The sequence below is a fragment of the Alligator sinensis genome, unplaced genomic scaffold (genome assembly GCF_000455745.1).
Source record: "Alligator sinensis unplaced genomic scaffold, ASM45574v1 scaffold666_1, whole genome shotgun sequence".
In the NCBI taxonomy this organism is placed as follows: Eukaryota; Metazoa; Chordata; order Crocodylia; family Alligatoridae; genus Alligator; species Alligator sinensis.
The window spans coordinates 225,607-242,398 of NW_005842216.1; the positions used below are offsets into that span (position 1 = coordinate 225,607).

The following is a 16,792-nucleotide window of genomic DNA, read 5'->3' on the forward strand; positions in this document are numbered from 1 at the left end:
GGCCTCAGCCAGTTCCCGGGCAAACTCCTGGTCAAGCTCAGGACTTTGGGTGGGAGGTCTGTAGTAGACTCCCACCATTGTGTCCCCTGTGTCGTGTTCCCCACGGATTTTAACCCAGAGGGTCTCCAGTCATCCACCCTGGTCGCCAGCTTCAGCTTGCAGGCGTAGCTTCCGTTAGAGAGTTACACCCCCACCCCTTTTATCTACTCGATCTCTCCTGTACAGGGTATATCCATGTGTACCCATGGTCCAGTCATGGGTGGAGTCCCACCGGGTCTTTGTTATCCCTATGGTGTCATAATTATTTGCGTTAAGCAGGATGATGAGTTCCTCCTGCTTATTCCCCAAGCTCCTGGCATTTGTGTACAGGCAGGCAAGAGTCCCCTTGGGGGCTCTTGCCTTGCCTACAGATTGTACCAGGGCTGGGGCAGGGGTGGGCTCCCTTAAGTGCATTGGCCTGCTGGCTTTGCGGGGGTTGCTCAGTGGGCCAGCAGTGGCGGTAGTCCCCCCATCCCCCAGTGGGCTTAGTTTAAAGCCCAGTGGAGCAGGTCAGCCAGTCTGGCTGAGAAGAGCCTCCTCCCCAGTGGAGAGAGGTGGAGGCCATCTCTTCTCAGCAGCTAGCTTCCTCTCTTGTCAAAGAGTGGGCTGTGGTCATGGAAGCCAAAGCCTTCCCAATGACACCAGCGCCACAGTCTTTGGTTAACTATAATAATTTAACTGACTGCACTACTACTAAATAGTTATTAATGTATATGTTTTCCATGATATGAATTATTATTACAATTCCGGAGCAGATGAAATAAATAAGTTTTAGGGCCTGCATAATCATACTTCACCAACAGAATGGTTTATTTTCCTTCTGTTTCTCCCTTTTCCTTTCCATGCTGATATTCCTTTGTAATTTCTCATTGTGTTATCTTTGCAAATGAGACTGTAAATATCTGAGGGCAGGGCCTTTTCTATTTTAATGGCTGGATACCACCAGTGACAAAATATATTAAAAAGAGCTTTTCTATTCATAGGCAAACTTACTGCTTCTCAGCTTTCACTAAGTGCTTTCAACTTAGAATGAGAAATAAGAAAGGACAATGACCTTCCAATGTATTACTAAGCAAGCCCATACAAATATGTGGAGTACATTAGTGCTAGCCAGTGCTGAGCAACCAACAAACAAAACAGGAACTTGGGATGGGAAACAAACAAAGCAGAAACAAAGCAATTGCTGATTTTGCATGCTCGTTTCTCTTAATACAAAGCTCTTCTCTAAATGCATGCAAAATTTGTCAATATGTACAACAAGTATATTATGAAATCATGTGGAAATCTCCTCTGAGAACTGGAGTCAATACTGCACTGATGGCAACATTATTCATGACCTTAAAAAGACTCTGCTTGTATGTGTCATATTTATATGCAAATGAGTTGTCAGATATTTAAGAAAAGTATTAGGGCATTGCTGTACAGTTAAGCATAGAAATAATTTTCATTCCCTTTTAGGCAAGTTAGAAAGCTTCTGCACAAAGGAGCTGATTATGACTTAGTTTTTTTAAACCAGTTTTGGAAAAAGAAAATTGTCAGTTGATTTTTTTTTTCTCTTCTATCCTCCAAAAAGTATTCATCACCCTCTTCAGGGCATGTAGACTTATATATTTTTGAATTATAATAAATAGGCCAGGAAGTGGTAGTTAGATAGGAATACATTCATGTTTGAGTCCAGATCAAGGCAAGGATTCAGAATATAGAATGGAAAAATGAAGGGTTAACATGGCAGAAATTTCACTGTATCAGCTTTTAAATGGAAGATTTCTTTCACCTTGAGTGGAATTTTAAAGAGGTTTGCTCAGGGAAAATGCATTTATTATTAAATCAAACCTTTTTCCTTTTTGGATATGGAGAGAAAAAGAAACCCCCAAAACGAAATACCTTGCACGGTTCAGCTTGGAATTTCTTTTTGGTTTACACATTGAGAAGAAGTTGTTTTCTGACCTTTAGTTAGATGAGAACATTGGCAGGAAACCTGAATGAAGCCTTACACTCTGTATGAGAGCCAAACTTCTATTCAAGTAGATCCTGAGTTGGAACAGTTCAAATCCTGCTCCTATATGAGGCACTTCACATTTGAAGTGCTTCAGCATTATGCATGGGTACAGGGCTTTCCCAGATGAAATACCTCAAAATGACCCAAGTTCATATTGTGGCAGAGCTGTGCAGCTGGGGACCTGGAGAGTAGGGTTGTGTGAAGCTTTGGTACCTGATTTGATTCGGTGGAGATTCGCCCTGATTCAGTGGCTGAATCTCTGAGTCTGAATCAAATCTCTGAATTGAATTGGAACCCTCTGAATTGATTCAGAAAGATTTGTAGATTCGGACATAGAGACAGCTTTAAAAGTTTTTTCTATATACCTTTAGGTAGCAGGGACTTGTGATCACTATGATGCTGGGGCACATGGAGTGTCCCACAGAAGCACAGGGGGCTCCCTAGTGTGCTTGGCAGCAGACCTGGAAGTGGACCAGAAGCACTTCCAGGTCTGCTGGGGAGTGTGCTGGGGGGCCCCCCAACATCCTCCTGGCTCAGTGACTGGTGCCCCCTGGGTCTGGGGTGGGGGGCACCCGGGGTCTGCCCATGGCTGACCATGCCGCCCTGCATGCTGCTTGGCAGACCCAGAAGCGGCCTGGAAGTACTTCTGATTCACTTCCAAGTTCAATACCAAGCATGTGGAGGGCTCCCCCACAATCCTGTGGGACACTCCATGTGCCCCAGCATTGCAGCGATCACGAGCCGTGCCTACTACCTCAAGGTATGTAGAAAAAACTTTTAAAGTTGTGTCTATGTCCGAATTGCTGATTCTCTGAATCAGCATAGAATCTTCAGATTTGAATTTGGCTGAATTGAATCAGGGATAGTGCTCTGAATCAACGAATCAAATTACTGTCCCTAATTTGGGCCAAATACAAATCGAATAGGGCCTGCTTTGCACACCCCTACTGGAGAGCAGAAATCTCAGCATGCTTTTCAAATCTGAGTCTTTACAGGTTTGTAAGGATGGCCAAGTGGAGAGGAGAGAGCCCATTGGCTGTTTGTTGCAAAAGCTTCCACTCACTGTGACTGAGGATGTGATCAATCTCACCTCAGGAAGGCTGATCCATTATAGGAGTGGCACTATCATTCTGGAGACCCTGGAACAGACACCTACTGTTTCCTTACCTTTCAATTGCTGACTGAGCAGCTGGGCTAGAAACAGAAATTACACATAAACTGGTTTAAGTGATCAGAAACTGGTTTAAATCTGTAACAGAATAGAAGTTCAGTGCACATAAACCAGTTTCAAAATGACTGAAACTGGTTTAAGATAAACCTGGTTGAATGTAGTATCAGATTTAACTGAGCTGGGTCAAACTGGTTCACGAAACTTCTGTCCCAGAACCCCCTTTTTGGTTCAAGTGAAATCACAGTCCGCCAGCATCCCAGAATGCCCTCCAGCCCTGGGCTGGGTTGTGCTTTCTGTGCTAGAGAGCAGGGCTTGCCCAGCCCCTCAGCTCCCTACCTGAAGCAGTGAGGGCTGGCTGACAAGAGGGTTGTTGGGGGGGCAAGCCCAGCTGAGAATACAGCCCAATCTACAGGGGCGGACTGCCCTCCTCCATGAAAACTCCAGTTGGGGTTTGGAGCCAGAGAGGGGGGTTAAACATCCCTTCCCCCACTCAAACTTGCTGCTGTCTGCAACTGTGGACTACAAATCCCAGAGGCACCTGGAAGCAAGAAGATGAGTCCTGCTGCTGTAATTCTGGATTTCAAATCCCAGAGACCTCAGGGGCAGCAGGAAGACCAAATGAATACACAGCCAGAGAGCCATGCTCTTGAACCCCTGGCTTCTGGCCTGAGCTACTGCAGACATGTGGCTGCATTTCTTGAATCAAAGGTAAATGTCTGTTCACTTCTGTTTCAATTGAATCTGTGCATCTTAGATTAACCTGAAAAGACTGAATTGAATCAGCCTAGGCTTATTGACTGTCTGTACCTAGCCCTGGAGGGCAAAGCATGGCAGAACAGGGCACTATGACCAAGACCCTGGAAAGGTATCTCCTTGAGATGTGCTATCTGCTCTACACTACTACAAGCAACGTACCCAAGGATGACATCTTATAGTACACCATGGAGGACAGCCTTTGTTGGGCTGGCAGTATTACCTGCTCCCTCATCCCCCAGCCACCTTCCCCAGCCCTGTCCCACAGTCCCCAAGCCCCACTTACATCTAGGATCCAGGGGCAAAGGGCATGGCTCCGCAGTGGCAGCGCTTGCCTGCAAAGCACTGCAAAGCTCCCCCTGGGCCCCCAGCCAGCATGCACACATTGCCACTGACCCATGCACATTGCCACCCCACATTGCCACTGACCCATGCAGCTGGTCATGGGGCATAAACAGCGGTGCAGTGGTGGCTGCAGCATGCAAGCCCCACTTTCCACCCCCCGACCAGGCAGCACGTATGTGGCCTACACATGGTGGTTGCCACCACACTGCCATGCCCTGCACCACTTGCTCACAAAGCCATGTGGGTGGCCATGGGATGGTACCACAGGGTGCAGTGGCAGAGTTGCGGTGGTGACCTCTGTGTATGAACCCCCTGTCAGGCTGGCCAGTGTGTGTGTGGCCCACTGAGTGGCACCCCTGCCCTCACCCCCTGGCCCTGCTCCTGGGAGTGGGCACAGGGGCATGCTCCTCCCCTTCTTGATCTGTCCCCCCCAGCACCTTCCCTTTCCCCTGCCCTGCCCCACCCCTTCCCCCTATGCACACTTACCTGCTGGGGTGGGTGTCAGTGTCTGTGCGTGCCTCTGTGTTTGCATGTCTGTGCCTGTGTGTCTGTGGGTCTGGGAGGCTGTTTTTGAGGGGCATCAGAGGGCATTGAGGCTGTGCGGGGGGCGGGGAGTACGGGGCACCAGCGGTGCTGGGGTGCGGGGAAGCTTTGCCTTTAATTTTTATCATGGATTTTGGGTTTTTAATCAGAGAATTTGCAATTTTTAATCAGAGAAAACTAGGATCCCTGCTGATAACCCATGAGATGTGGCCATAGCTGGGAATTTTATCAGCTAATGGGACTTGCAGCTGAAGGAAAATGTGGGGTGCTGCTGTAGCTGGGAGTCTTGTCAGCTGCAGGACTTGTAGCTGTGGGAGCTTGCTACTAGTATGCTGCTGCAGAGGGAGCATAGGTTCGTATTTCTGGGCTCCCTTGCACCAGCAATAAGGTGTGATAGGACAATGGATCCCACAATCATGCCTTCTGCCATGCATGTGTGGCAAGGCAGGAGGCACGATTGAGTAGACTGTGCATTAGAGCATATCATGCCTTTAAGGCTAGGGACAAACATTCAAAAAGCCCAAGCCTAAATTGATACAATTTTTACAGGTTAGTCTAACTTGCAGAGATTGAACCAATTTGCAAGTGAATAGACATTCAAGTTTTATTTAGGAAATGCAGGCCCATGCCTGCAGTGGCTCAAGCTAGAAGCTAGGGGGAGCTACAGTGAGCCATCCCTTCCCTTCCACAATGCTGAGCTGCGGGGGGGGTCATGGCCAGGCCCCAGCAGGACACTATGATTAGGGAGGGGTTTAAACCTCAACTGTGGCCTGCACAGTCCCCAGCCAGGGTGTGCCTGGAGTGGGAGGGCGAAGCAGCTCCTTTCCAGGCTTCCCCCCTCCCCCCCACCCAGCTCACTGGTCAAGAGGCAGTGAGTGTTTCCAGCTCCTGGCCCCCAGCTCCTGGCTAGCACTCTGAGACAAAGCGGGGAGGGGCAGGATAGAAGAACTCCTTGTGTGGACTGCATGCATCTGTTGATGATACTGAGCTTTTCAATCTGCCTCTCTCTGCTTCTTTATACTGTCTGCAGCAAACTGGCAGGGACTGCATTCATTACAAACCAGGCCACTTCTCACACATCTCTCTGTCCCCTGTTGAACACTGCCAGCAGCCAGCAGGGAGTCTATCAGAACACAAAGCTTATCTGTCCATCAAGAAAACAAAGCCTCTCTCATTAATTCAAGCTCTTCTTAAACAGCTTTTTGCAAAGCATTTTTAAGGAAGAATGGAGGGACATTATCAGATGACCTGTTGATTAGCTTCAAAAAGCCCTAAGCAGACACTGTTCTGTCTGCCTTTGTTCCAGTGAAATTGGAGACACACACACACATAGACACCTCTCAGTATTAGCTAGCATGGAGATGGCGTGACCATGACCAGATGCCGGCTGGGGTCCATTCTGCTGGGGTCCGTGCTGGGGGGGCGGGACTCCTGCTTGAGCAGCAAGCAGCTGGGAGGAGGGGGTTTGGAGCAGGAGGAAGCCAGGCAAATGCTGCTGTGCTTGCAGTCTCCATCTCCTTCTCCTTCTTAGCCAGCCAGAGTTCTGGCTAGGGAGGAGAAGGGCAGAGCCAGCCCTGCTCTCTGAAGCAGACAGCTCAACTCAGCTCAGCCCAGGGCTGAAAAGCATGCTGGGATGCTGGGGGACTGATTTAACTTAAACCAGGAATGGGTCTGGAACAGAAGTTCCATAAACCAGTTTGACCCCATTTTGAACCAGTTTCAGCCATTTTGAAACTGGTTTACATGCACTGAACTTCTATTCTGTTACAGGTTTAAACCAGTTTCTGATCACTTAAACAAGTTTATGTGTAACTTTTGTCCCTAGCCTAACTGAACATCTAGAGGGGCCCTCAGAAAAAGCAAATTACAAATATGTTATAACTAGAATGAGTATCATGGTATGTCGCTTTACTTTCACAAATGTTTCTGAAAATGAGAAATTGCAGGGAAACAGATTTCCATTGTCGTGTTTGGGTTTTGCATATGCTATAAATATTGAAAAAGGCTCATTTTACAATACTCACTGCAATTCAATGACCCACCAGTGTGGTAGGCAATAGTTTAGCATCACTATTCTTATTCTGGCAGATCCATGGTAGGTATTTCTGAGCTACAGTGTATGTGAAGTCTAGGAACTTTGAAAAAAGATTGTGCAACCATGAAAGAGATTTTAAATGTTTTTCCCCCTTTTTACTTGTTCCATCAACAGTTACAAGTTTCTTGTCCCCAAACCCTGCCCCCCAGCTTATTCATGTTAACAACACATTAATTTATAGTCACTTCTGAGGCTTCTGAGAGTAGGTCTATAAAATAAGAGAGTTAAAAATACACTATATTAAAAACAAAACTAAAAATTCTTCCCAGGGTTAAAAAACTGAGTTTTCATTTAATAATATTTGTCCTTTAAAATTTATTTCTTTAATAGTCTCTTCTACAAGTTACCAGAGATAAACACAAACTACAAATGTGTTTTCTTTCCCCCTCCTCCCAATTTATTCTTTGGAAGGATTTTTTCCAGTTTTTTAATTAACTTCCTTCTGTGTTTGCAAACAATCTCTCAAAGCTGTGGAAAGCAGGCACAATGGTTCATCATAAGCATAAGAAAAATGTTCAAGTTCTACAGGAATCTGGCACAAGCATACAGAGCCTAACATTTAACTAGAAGACACTGTGCAGTATGAGTTTATGAAAGCAAGCCAAATCCATCTAACTGGCTCAGATTTCAAACACAATTCAGATTTCTCTTTGATCCTATTATTAAAGTAAAAGCCTGTGGGATTTACTTGCTCAGGGAGATGATAAAGACTGAATGGTGTTGGTATTAAGATGGAGTCTTACTCTTCAATGTTAATCTGGTAACAACTCTCTCAAGCAGTGTAAAGGTTATAGTGTATGGCTGTACAATCTACTGGGAATATACTACAGATAAATATGATCTTCCAGGGTTTCTCCAATCTTATTAGGAAAAAGAATTATATATAACTGAAGATACATCTACACTAGAGTTGAAACTGTGTCATTAAACACTGCATTTAGGCACAGTTGACACTGGCAGGATTCTAGCATTATTTAACTTGATTAGCACAAAAAGATTTTTTTTTCTGAGCCCCTTTCCAGCAACAAATCTGAAAGCCTGGATACCCTTTGCCTAGTGAATCTCTAAATAGTGTCAGACTATCAATGCAGCTAGGCATAATTTAGAACTGCCCTGAATCTGTAGTCAATTACACTTGGGTCTGAACTGAAGTCAGTCTCTTGGGGTACTTACACAAGTTACATTTTTTGTATGATCAGGCCCCTGAAAGTGCTCTACAGCTGTGCCATGAACACATGTGCAAAGCTGTAGAGTGTTTTAAAGAGGCTGACCATGCAAAAATTAACCCTCTTCAGATGAGGTATTAGATGAAGGTGCTCTGCTTTAGAATATCTTAGAGAACTTGTTTCCTCTAGGGTTAATTTTTCACATGTTGCAGGCTGGCTGATGCAACCTAGCTTTACCCCTGGGGCTATCATTAGGATGAGGGGGAGGTGGAGGGAGGGAACAGCACTGAGCTGCTGGTTGGGAAAGCCAAAGTAAAGCCAAAGCAAAGCCCAGTCAGCAGCTCATGCCACTTGCTTCAGCCTCCCCCTCCCCCCCTGCTGATGGCCTTGGAGCTGAGAAGGAGGTGGGGCTAGGGAGAGGGACAGTTCAGTAGCTTCAGAGGAGACTGCTGGAGCACCCCGACCTGCTGGCCATGAGGGCCAGTACAGCCAGGCTCAAACCCTCCTGACCTAACAGGCGAACATCTGTTGAGTTGGGGGGGGGGGTAGTGCTCTAACTCATGGTGCTTTATGTAAAGAACCATGAGTTAGAGTGGGGGTCTGAACATCTGTCTGTGCACATGGTGACTTGCTCTCTTCACTACAGCTATAATGAGAAGAGTACTGGTGCAGATGAAGACCTAGCTCATGCATCTTAAGGAAACTGTTATGGAGTTCTAGAGGTGCGGGTGGAAATGTCTGTTATGGATAAGGAAAACTCACACTTACAAACAGTTGTCAACATGGACATTAGAAGAGGTATCTAATAATAATACTTTTCTATGGCAGCTGCCTTTCACTCAAGGGTATCAAATACATTTTGCAAAGTTCCTATAAGCTGGTTGCCTGGCTCAGTTTTTTTCTTTCTTTTAATTTAGGTAGTCCACAAAAATTGTAGCATATAGCACTTTAGTTGTGCATAAACTGTAGATCTTATTTTCCTGAAATGATGGATGTAGTTCTTAAATCCTTGTGTGTAATATATGATCTGAATTCTTCAACATCTAGGGTGCCTATACACGCGCTCTGATGCATTGTAATTAGGACATGTTGGAGCAGACTCGATTAGAATGCTCCAGCATGCCTCACCATTATGTACATTAATGGCCATGGTGGTGCTTTAACTAAAACTTATCAAATGAGCTTTAGTTAAAGCACCCTGAGGCCATTTTGAAATGTGGGACACTTAATTTTAGTTAGAGTGGCTGTCCGGGAGCCCCTTTACCTAAAGTGCTCCCCCCAACCCCAGAGCACATATATAGACACCCCTCATTACTCACATTAAAATAACAATATATAAACTGAAATGAACTTCTCACATTTGTAAGTTTACTCAAAATAATAAAAACCTAGATTGAACATCTAGGAGTATTTCATATCCCAAACTAAATTTTATAAATAAGCGATATTTACTGTGATACAAAAAACACTGCAGAAGTAAACTTTAGACTGTTTTAAAACTACATCCAAACTTTTCCCACTTCAGGTCTTCCCTTGGTTAAAATTATTAGAAGTACTAAGACATTTTCTATAATTTCGTGAAAAACCAAGTCAAAGCTCCCTCTGAAGGCAAAAAAAAAAAAGACAGAACAGGTTAAATGCATTTTGATAAAATGTTTTGAAATTACCCTATAAGTGTAACTCTAGAGTGAAACTTGGAAGTGAAAAGCAAGACAAGTAAAGAAAGATTTTAAAATATGTATATACTTTAAGGCTCTGTACATCTTCCATTCCTACTCTCATGGAAACAAAGGACAGAGCAACTGTGTCTATTATGCAGATTCCTCTTTATCACCCTTGGCAGCAACCTAAAGCAATCCATTAACTTCTAATGTTCTTTTTATAAATACATAATTTATAATTTACTGTCAATGTATTTATTTTTCATCTGATATTTTGTTTGTTTGAGGTCAGCGGCAAGAAGAAGAAGTTAGAATTAGTGAATCTCAATATTGGAACTGGAGGAAAAATTGCTAGTTATCACAAACTGCTCATCATGCAGTGTAATATTGGCTTACATGATGGCCAAATAAAGATTTTCATAACTGCACAAAATGTATGGTTTTCATACCTTTTTCAACACAAACACAGAAAACTATATTAGCATTTTTGGAAGTGTCATTTTTAATGGAGAAATCCATAAGAGCATCCAGCTTCAAAGTTCTCCAACCAGAACTCTGACCCCAGCTGACTTGGGCAGGGGGCTGGACCCAATGATCTTGCAAGGTCGCTTCCAACCTTAATGTCAATGAAATCTATGAAATATGTCATTTTTGCTCCTTCCTCAAAACCCCTATCATCCAGGATTCTATTCATAAAGGATAGCGCTCTGGGAATTAAGAGAGATAATTCCTATTCTTAATCATCAAAATTTACTGTAAGAACATCTGAGACCATCTGTTGCCCCTTCTGTTGTTGAAAAAACCCCCCAAGTATAGCTCCAAGTCAGACTCTTGGCACTGATCTTTGTCTTCAGCACCAATTAGATGAAGTGGAGGAGACTTAGTTTAGATACTTGCTGAAAGAAGCAGAAATGAAACTGGTACAACAGTCAGCATGGTGCACTGTATCAACTGTGTACCAAAATAAAAATTTAATTGAATTAATTGAGGAAGCAAAGAGCAAATGGATTAGGGTCAGACTGGCAAGAATTCTTAAAAGAAGTTTTACAGGGATGTGTTCTAGGTTCAACACTGTGAAACATTTTTATTAATGTCCTGGATATGGGAATAGAAAGTATACTGATCAGATTTAAAACAAAGTTAAATTCAATACAGAGAAATGTAACTTGTTATACCTAGGGAGGAAAAAACCAAATGAACAAATACAAAATGAGCATAACTGACTTGCCATCGCCAAGAGATTCTGGGAGATCACAAACATTACATGAATTGACCATATGGTGTTGTTGGATCATAAATGTAAATGCAATTCTGTGTTGCATTAAGAGACATTATACAATAGTAGCACTCCACTTGGCACTGATTAGCCTTCAACTGGAGTACTGTGTCCATGCAATTTTAAGAATGATGCAAACATATTGGAAAGGATCCAAGGGCAACAGATGATAAAGGTGTTGGAATGCAAGCTATTTAAGGAAAGATGGAAGGAACTAGATATGTTTAATTTGAAGAAATGCTAAAGGTGGGACACAATACAAGTTTTAAATCCTTGAAAGACTGCCATTAAGAGGATGAAAATAAATTGTTCTTTTTTGCCTAGTCAAAATGTCCATTTTAACTGTCAAATCATAAGGAGAACATGATATCATTTCTTCATACATTGGGCGCATAAGTTCAAATTCCAAGAAATGTTTCTATTTGGTGTAAAAACTGGAGAAAGCCCTTTAAAATCTGCAAACACTATGATGAGAAAAAAATATAATTCTTGACCTGAAAATCTTAAGAAATGGGTTTTGGTCCCCAACTCCAACACTGTTCATAACTCTCTGCAATGACTCTTTAATGCAAAAGGCATGAACAGTCCGTGAAGCAGGGCCCAGAACTCAAGAGTGCCACTCCTGAGGAAGCGACATCATAATATGGCTATAAAGTCATGTTCTGTCTTGCTTACTTCTTATACGGCCTCATGAATCTTGTATTGTCCCAATGGCAGAACTTTAACAGGAGTAACAGAAAGTGCCTCAATTAATCTATAAGTAGTTAGGACACTCCTGGGAAGTGGGAGAATAATTTGAATCCCCTGTGGCTAGAGCTCAACTGTCTCACTTCCTTGGCAAGTGCTCTAACCACTTTCTTTTCATAAAAAGGTGGTTACACCACTGCTGCTTCCTCCTCCTCCAGCCATGTTTGAAAAGAAAAGAGAGTAAGAAATTGTCCATAGCCAAGGACCAACTTAACTAACTATATGAAGGAAATGTTTTTTGACTATGAATCCCTGGCTCCTGGCAGAAGTCTTTGACTTCAAGAAACAAGTAATGTTGCATGATGGAAAATGTCATGCCATGTGACTTGCTTCACATTCACACGGCAAGCTATCCAAAGTGGGAAGTGTGCCCTGGAAACGTTCTCTGCCAGAAGTCTGGAGAGCTGCTTGCAGGAGATGTTAGTCCCTGTTCCACACCTTCAGCTGAGCTGCTAATGAGAAGTAAGCTCTGAGCTCCTTCTGGAAGAAGAAGCTGCTCCTCTAGGCCTAGTGCAGAGCAAAGGAGGCCCATGAAAAAGTGCGGGTGGGGGCTAGGGGGGAAGGTAGGGGCACAGGAGTATCAGGTCTCAAACTCTCCTTGAACACCTTATTAAGGTGCATTTGTGTATGTGCTTTTCCTCTTTCCTCATCTTCTGTCTTTCAGCAGCTTTGCAAACAAATTCTCTCAGCTTCTCTCAAATTACTATTGTGTGTAAATAAAGCATGTCATATTCACTGTTTGTTCATACTTTGATTCTGACAGGTGCTAATGGCTCCTTAAAGAAGCAGCTCTGAAGGCTGGTTTGGGACAGGGAGGAGGTGCTGTGTCATGACATCTCCTGTTGAGGCACCTGGGACAGCAGAGTTCAGCATGAGTCACAAAGAGTCCCTGGGATGCTGGAGAACCTGGTCAAGCACTATCGCCATGTGTGTGACATGCCATATGCACAGGAAAGCTTTATAGAAACCACCTACAAAAATGTTCTACCTTTTTCAAGCAATATCTTTATGACTGGTTGGCCATTTTTATTGCACAATAATTACTTTGCCTCCATAGCATGTCTTAATTCACGGTGTAATTAACAAGTTAATTACACAATAAATGCAACATAAGTCAGGGGCCCCACCAGTGTCACATAGTCACCTAACTACAGCCTTGAAGAATTCAGGTAAATTGAGGAAGAGGGCAGGACTTTAGTAAGACCCTTGTCTTCAGTGTTTCCTATTAGCAGGCTTGGTCATCCCTTCATTCTGTGAAGGTGTTATGAATGAAATACTGAATGCCTAGCTCTTCCCATTCTTTGCACTCTGTATTTGTGAACTGCACTACCTGACTGGGCATTTAAAAGTTAGTTGGGGCAATGCTGGGCTTTGTTATATAAAGTCCCATTGGGAATCTGGGCCTATGTAATTAGACACTTTTTCTACAAGGTTAAATTAGGAATGACATTACATTTTACCAGTGTTTTTATCTTCTAATAATGCCTTTTCCAGACAGACAAAAATTTTTCAGTAACCCAGTAATTAGAGCAGCTCTAATTAAAGCGCCCAGAGTGTTTCATGTATCAGCATTCCCATATTTTAAAATGGAGGCAGAGGAGCTTTATCTAAAGCTTGTCAGATGAGCTTTAGATAAAGTGCTCCTGCTGTCATGTTGAAGCGTAGGGACACTTACACATGAGATGCTGTAGGATGCTGGAGTGTGGTAATTACCCTGCTAGCAGACTTTATAAATTGAGTCTGCTCCAATGCACTATAATTACAGTGCATCAGAGCAGCCTCCCTGCCTCTGTATAGGCACCCTAAGGCAGGGGTTGGCAATGTTTTTGGGTAGTGCGCCAAAAACACCTGCAATCTTGACTTGCAAGATGTTGGTGTGCCAGTGGTGGATGGTGGGGGAGGCACGAGGGGCCCTATCCTCATTATGGCAGTACAGTCCTGGCCCTTGTTCTGCTGTCCACCCCAAGGTGTGTGTACCTGCCATGGAGCCCCAGCTACTCTCAGCAGGTGGTAAGGAGGCTGTGAGCAGCTGCACTGGGGTTTGTAGAGTCTGGGCTCAGCTCATTACTGGCAGCAGGTGCACACACACTTTGAAGCAGATGGTGGGGAAGGGGCCATGGCTGCACGGCAACAACAAGGATTGGGCCCTTAGTAGCTCTCCTGCTGTCCATCCTGAGGTATGTATGCCAAGCACAATGCCTTCACATGCCACACTCTGGCACATGTGTCAAGGGTTGCAAATCTCTACTCTAAGGTGTTACCCTGCCCTACCTTCTGTCTGATTTCAGATTAACATAGCTACCCACTCAGTGTAGAAGTCATTATGTGAGGAAGGAAATGAAAGAGATCTCTCTCTCTGCACATACAAATATTTTTAGTTACTTTCATTCATAGTCTTTTGTGTTCAAAGCAGCTATTGTATAACTGGCTTATAGAAACTGTGACATTTATAATCCTGAATGTTAACCCTTTGGTCATAGTAATATTCAGTCAAACTTTATAGTAAGCACATATAAAGTTTTAAGTCCCAAATAGGTCATAATTTAAATATGTTACTGTAACTTGGTAAGTGTGTTAATAATACAGTTTGTTAACTTAGTCAACTTTGAAAGGTCAAAAAACAAGCATACCATGAGTGGGTGTCTTTTCTCTTCTCCGAACCCCTGTTGTTCTGCCTCTCTCATACTCAGAGCCCATGGGATGGCCCTCACCTTCAATTAATGAGTAATACTTTCCACTTTCATGCTCTAGAAAGTAGCTTGGAGATTCAGAGCCTTTCATTCCAGACTTTCCATATTTGCTGATGTCATCACAAGACATTATTCCAATGTCATCCCTAAAAATATTGACATAAAACAGTGAAGCAGAGCCAATTTAACAATGAAGCCCTTAAATGAACTGACCATATTACTTCAAAATTAGGAGAACGAAAAATATCCCGTTACTATTTTGGAGAATCTCCACAAAAGTCATTAAACTTTATTTTAATTCATGTAGAATTCATTACATCATAATTACGATATAACTTATCTAAAAGAAATTCAGGTATTTTGCAGTAACTGAAAAAATAACTGAAATTTTTTAATGTAGCCAAGCTGGAAAATTGTTCAGAGCTAGGTGACCATACATCCTGGTTTGGCCAGGACAGTCCCAGATTTTGTAGGCTGGTCCCACCCAGTTGGTCAAAATTTAAACAGAGGTCCCAGAATCTCAGGGATGCAGGGCATAATCCAGCAGGGATGTGCAGGATCATGGTGCACCAGGCAGCTCAGTGTATCAGACTGTGCCTGCTGGCTTCTACCACTGCCTGGAGCAGTGGAGCTGATTGGTGGGGGCAGGGGGGCGAACGGCAGCTGTGTCCTAGATTTCCTTATGGTCACCCTATGCAGAACACTATTCCACAGCCATAATTTCTCTCAAATAACCAGCTGAAATGAACTATTTTGCTTGCAATATTTATCAGGCATGTGAAACAAATATTATTAATTTTTACAAAACATAGTGTAGATATATACTGTAACTAGGAGCCCCCACCTCCCCCATACACAGAGACACACCAAACAAATTGCTGGAAGATAATGAGAAGAGCATACAGCTTGAAACAGGTGGAGAGGACCATATTCAGCAGTAGGAGAATGAAGAGCTCCACAATTTGGCTTAGTTATGAAAAGAAGATTAAAAGAACTGGGATAAAACTTATGGAAGAAGTACAGAAAGGGGAGTTCTGGGTGTCCAGTTAGTGTGTATGTGATATGCTGTACCCAAGCTGCAGAGCAGAATGAATGATGTTTTAGTATTTGCCATGCTTCTGAGCTTTGCTGGTTGTCACATGGGATCAGGAAGGAATTTCCACCCCCCTCCTGTTGCTACAGGTTTCAGGGGGGGTTTCATCTTTCTCAGAAGCATAGGGTGTTGGCTGAAGCCAAGGCTGTGGTATACTTTAACTGGTACAGTAGGACCAGCCCCTGAGAGCATACATGGTTGCTGAAGTAATCCTGCCTGACTCCAGCTTCCCAGGGTACCCTCTCTCTGCTTCACTTGTCACATCTTGATACACATTTTCTATTACTTTTGAAGCTGTCCCCAGAGTCCTAGAGCCAGCCTAAAGGATCTGCACTTGGTCTCACTCCACTCACTTACCTGGACCCTAAGTCTTCTAACTAAAAAAAATTCTGTGCCTTATTGGCACTAACTGTGGTCTACTGACCCTAATCGTGGCCTCCAGCCTCCTCCCCTATGGCCACACCTGTGCATCATGGGTCTTACTTCAACTCCTTCTGGTTCCATCTTGGTTTCAGCCCCCTAGGGGCCCTCACCCTTGAAGGGCTCAAATATGAGTTTCAGCCCTCTGTATACCTGTGCCTTGCAGGGATCAAATCACTGAGTGCCCTCCAACCTCCCCTGTAGCCACTCCTAAGCCTCAGTCAAATGAACAAAAACACAAGCCAACCAGTCTATAACTCAAAGTCTTAACCTCCACCTTGGGCCTCTATGCTACTGCAAGAAACCTGCTTGTAATCAGCTTGCAGTCATCAGTGTACCTTTCTAGGTCTGTGGCTTCCCCTTTAGTAGCATATGCAGACAGGAGCTGCTGAGCTACTGCTCCCTCTGCCCACATAATTGCCCCCTGACCCATGAATCAACCCCTTTACTCCTGGATTGCTCCCCTGTCACACCTATTCCACACCCCCTTCGCCCCACCATCATTTCCCTGCAGGTCCAATCATCCCAAAAAGGCTGGAGACCATGCTGGGGGTGTTCTTCCTCCCTGCCTGTTTCTGGGGTACCTCCAGAACACTCCAACCCTGCATGCCCAGATCCAGCCCCTGCTGAGCCCTGCAACTGAAGGACCACTGTCCTGACTGATCACTAGCATTTGTTAACCATAACACAGATGTTAGCACCTGCATTTTCATAGATTCATAGATGTTAGGGCCGGAAGGGACCTCAATAGATCATCGAGTCCGACCCCCTGCATCGGCAGGGAAGGGGGCCGG

General features: G+C 44.0%; 1 protein-coding gene across 1 annotated transcript in view; it reads right to left on the reverse strand.

Annotated features, from left to right (window-relative positions):
* The window catches only part of LOC102367873 (connector enhancer of kinase suppressor of ras 2-like), a 703,948-nt gene that overhangs the window by 180,359 nt on the left and 506,797 nt on the right, over nucleotides 1–16,792 (reverse strand). The window contains exon 11 of the mRNA XM_014521487.2: nucleotides 14,426–14,631. Coding sequence (XP_014376973.1) covers nucleotides 14,426–14,631 — 206 coding nt within the window. The remainder of the gene's footprint in view (nucleotides 1–14,425; nucleotides 14,632–16,792) is intronic.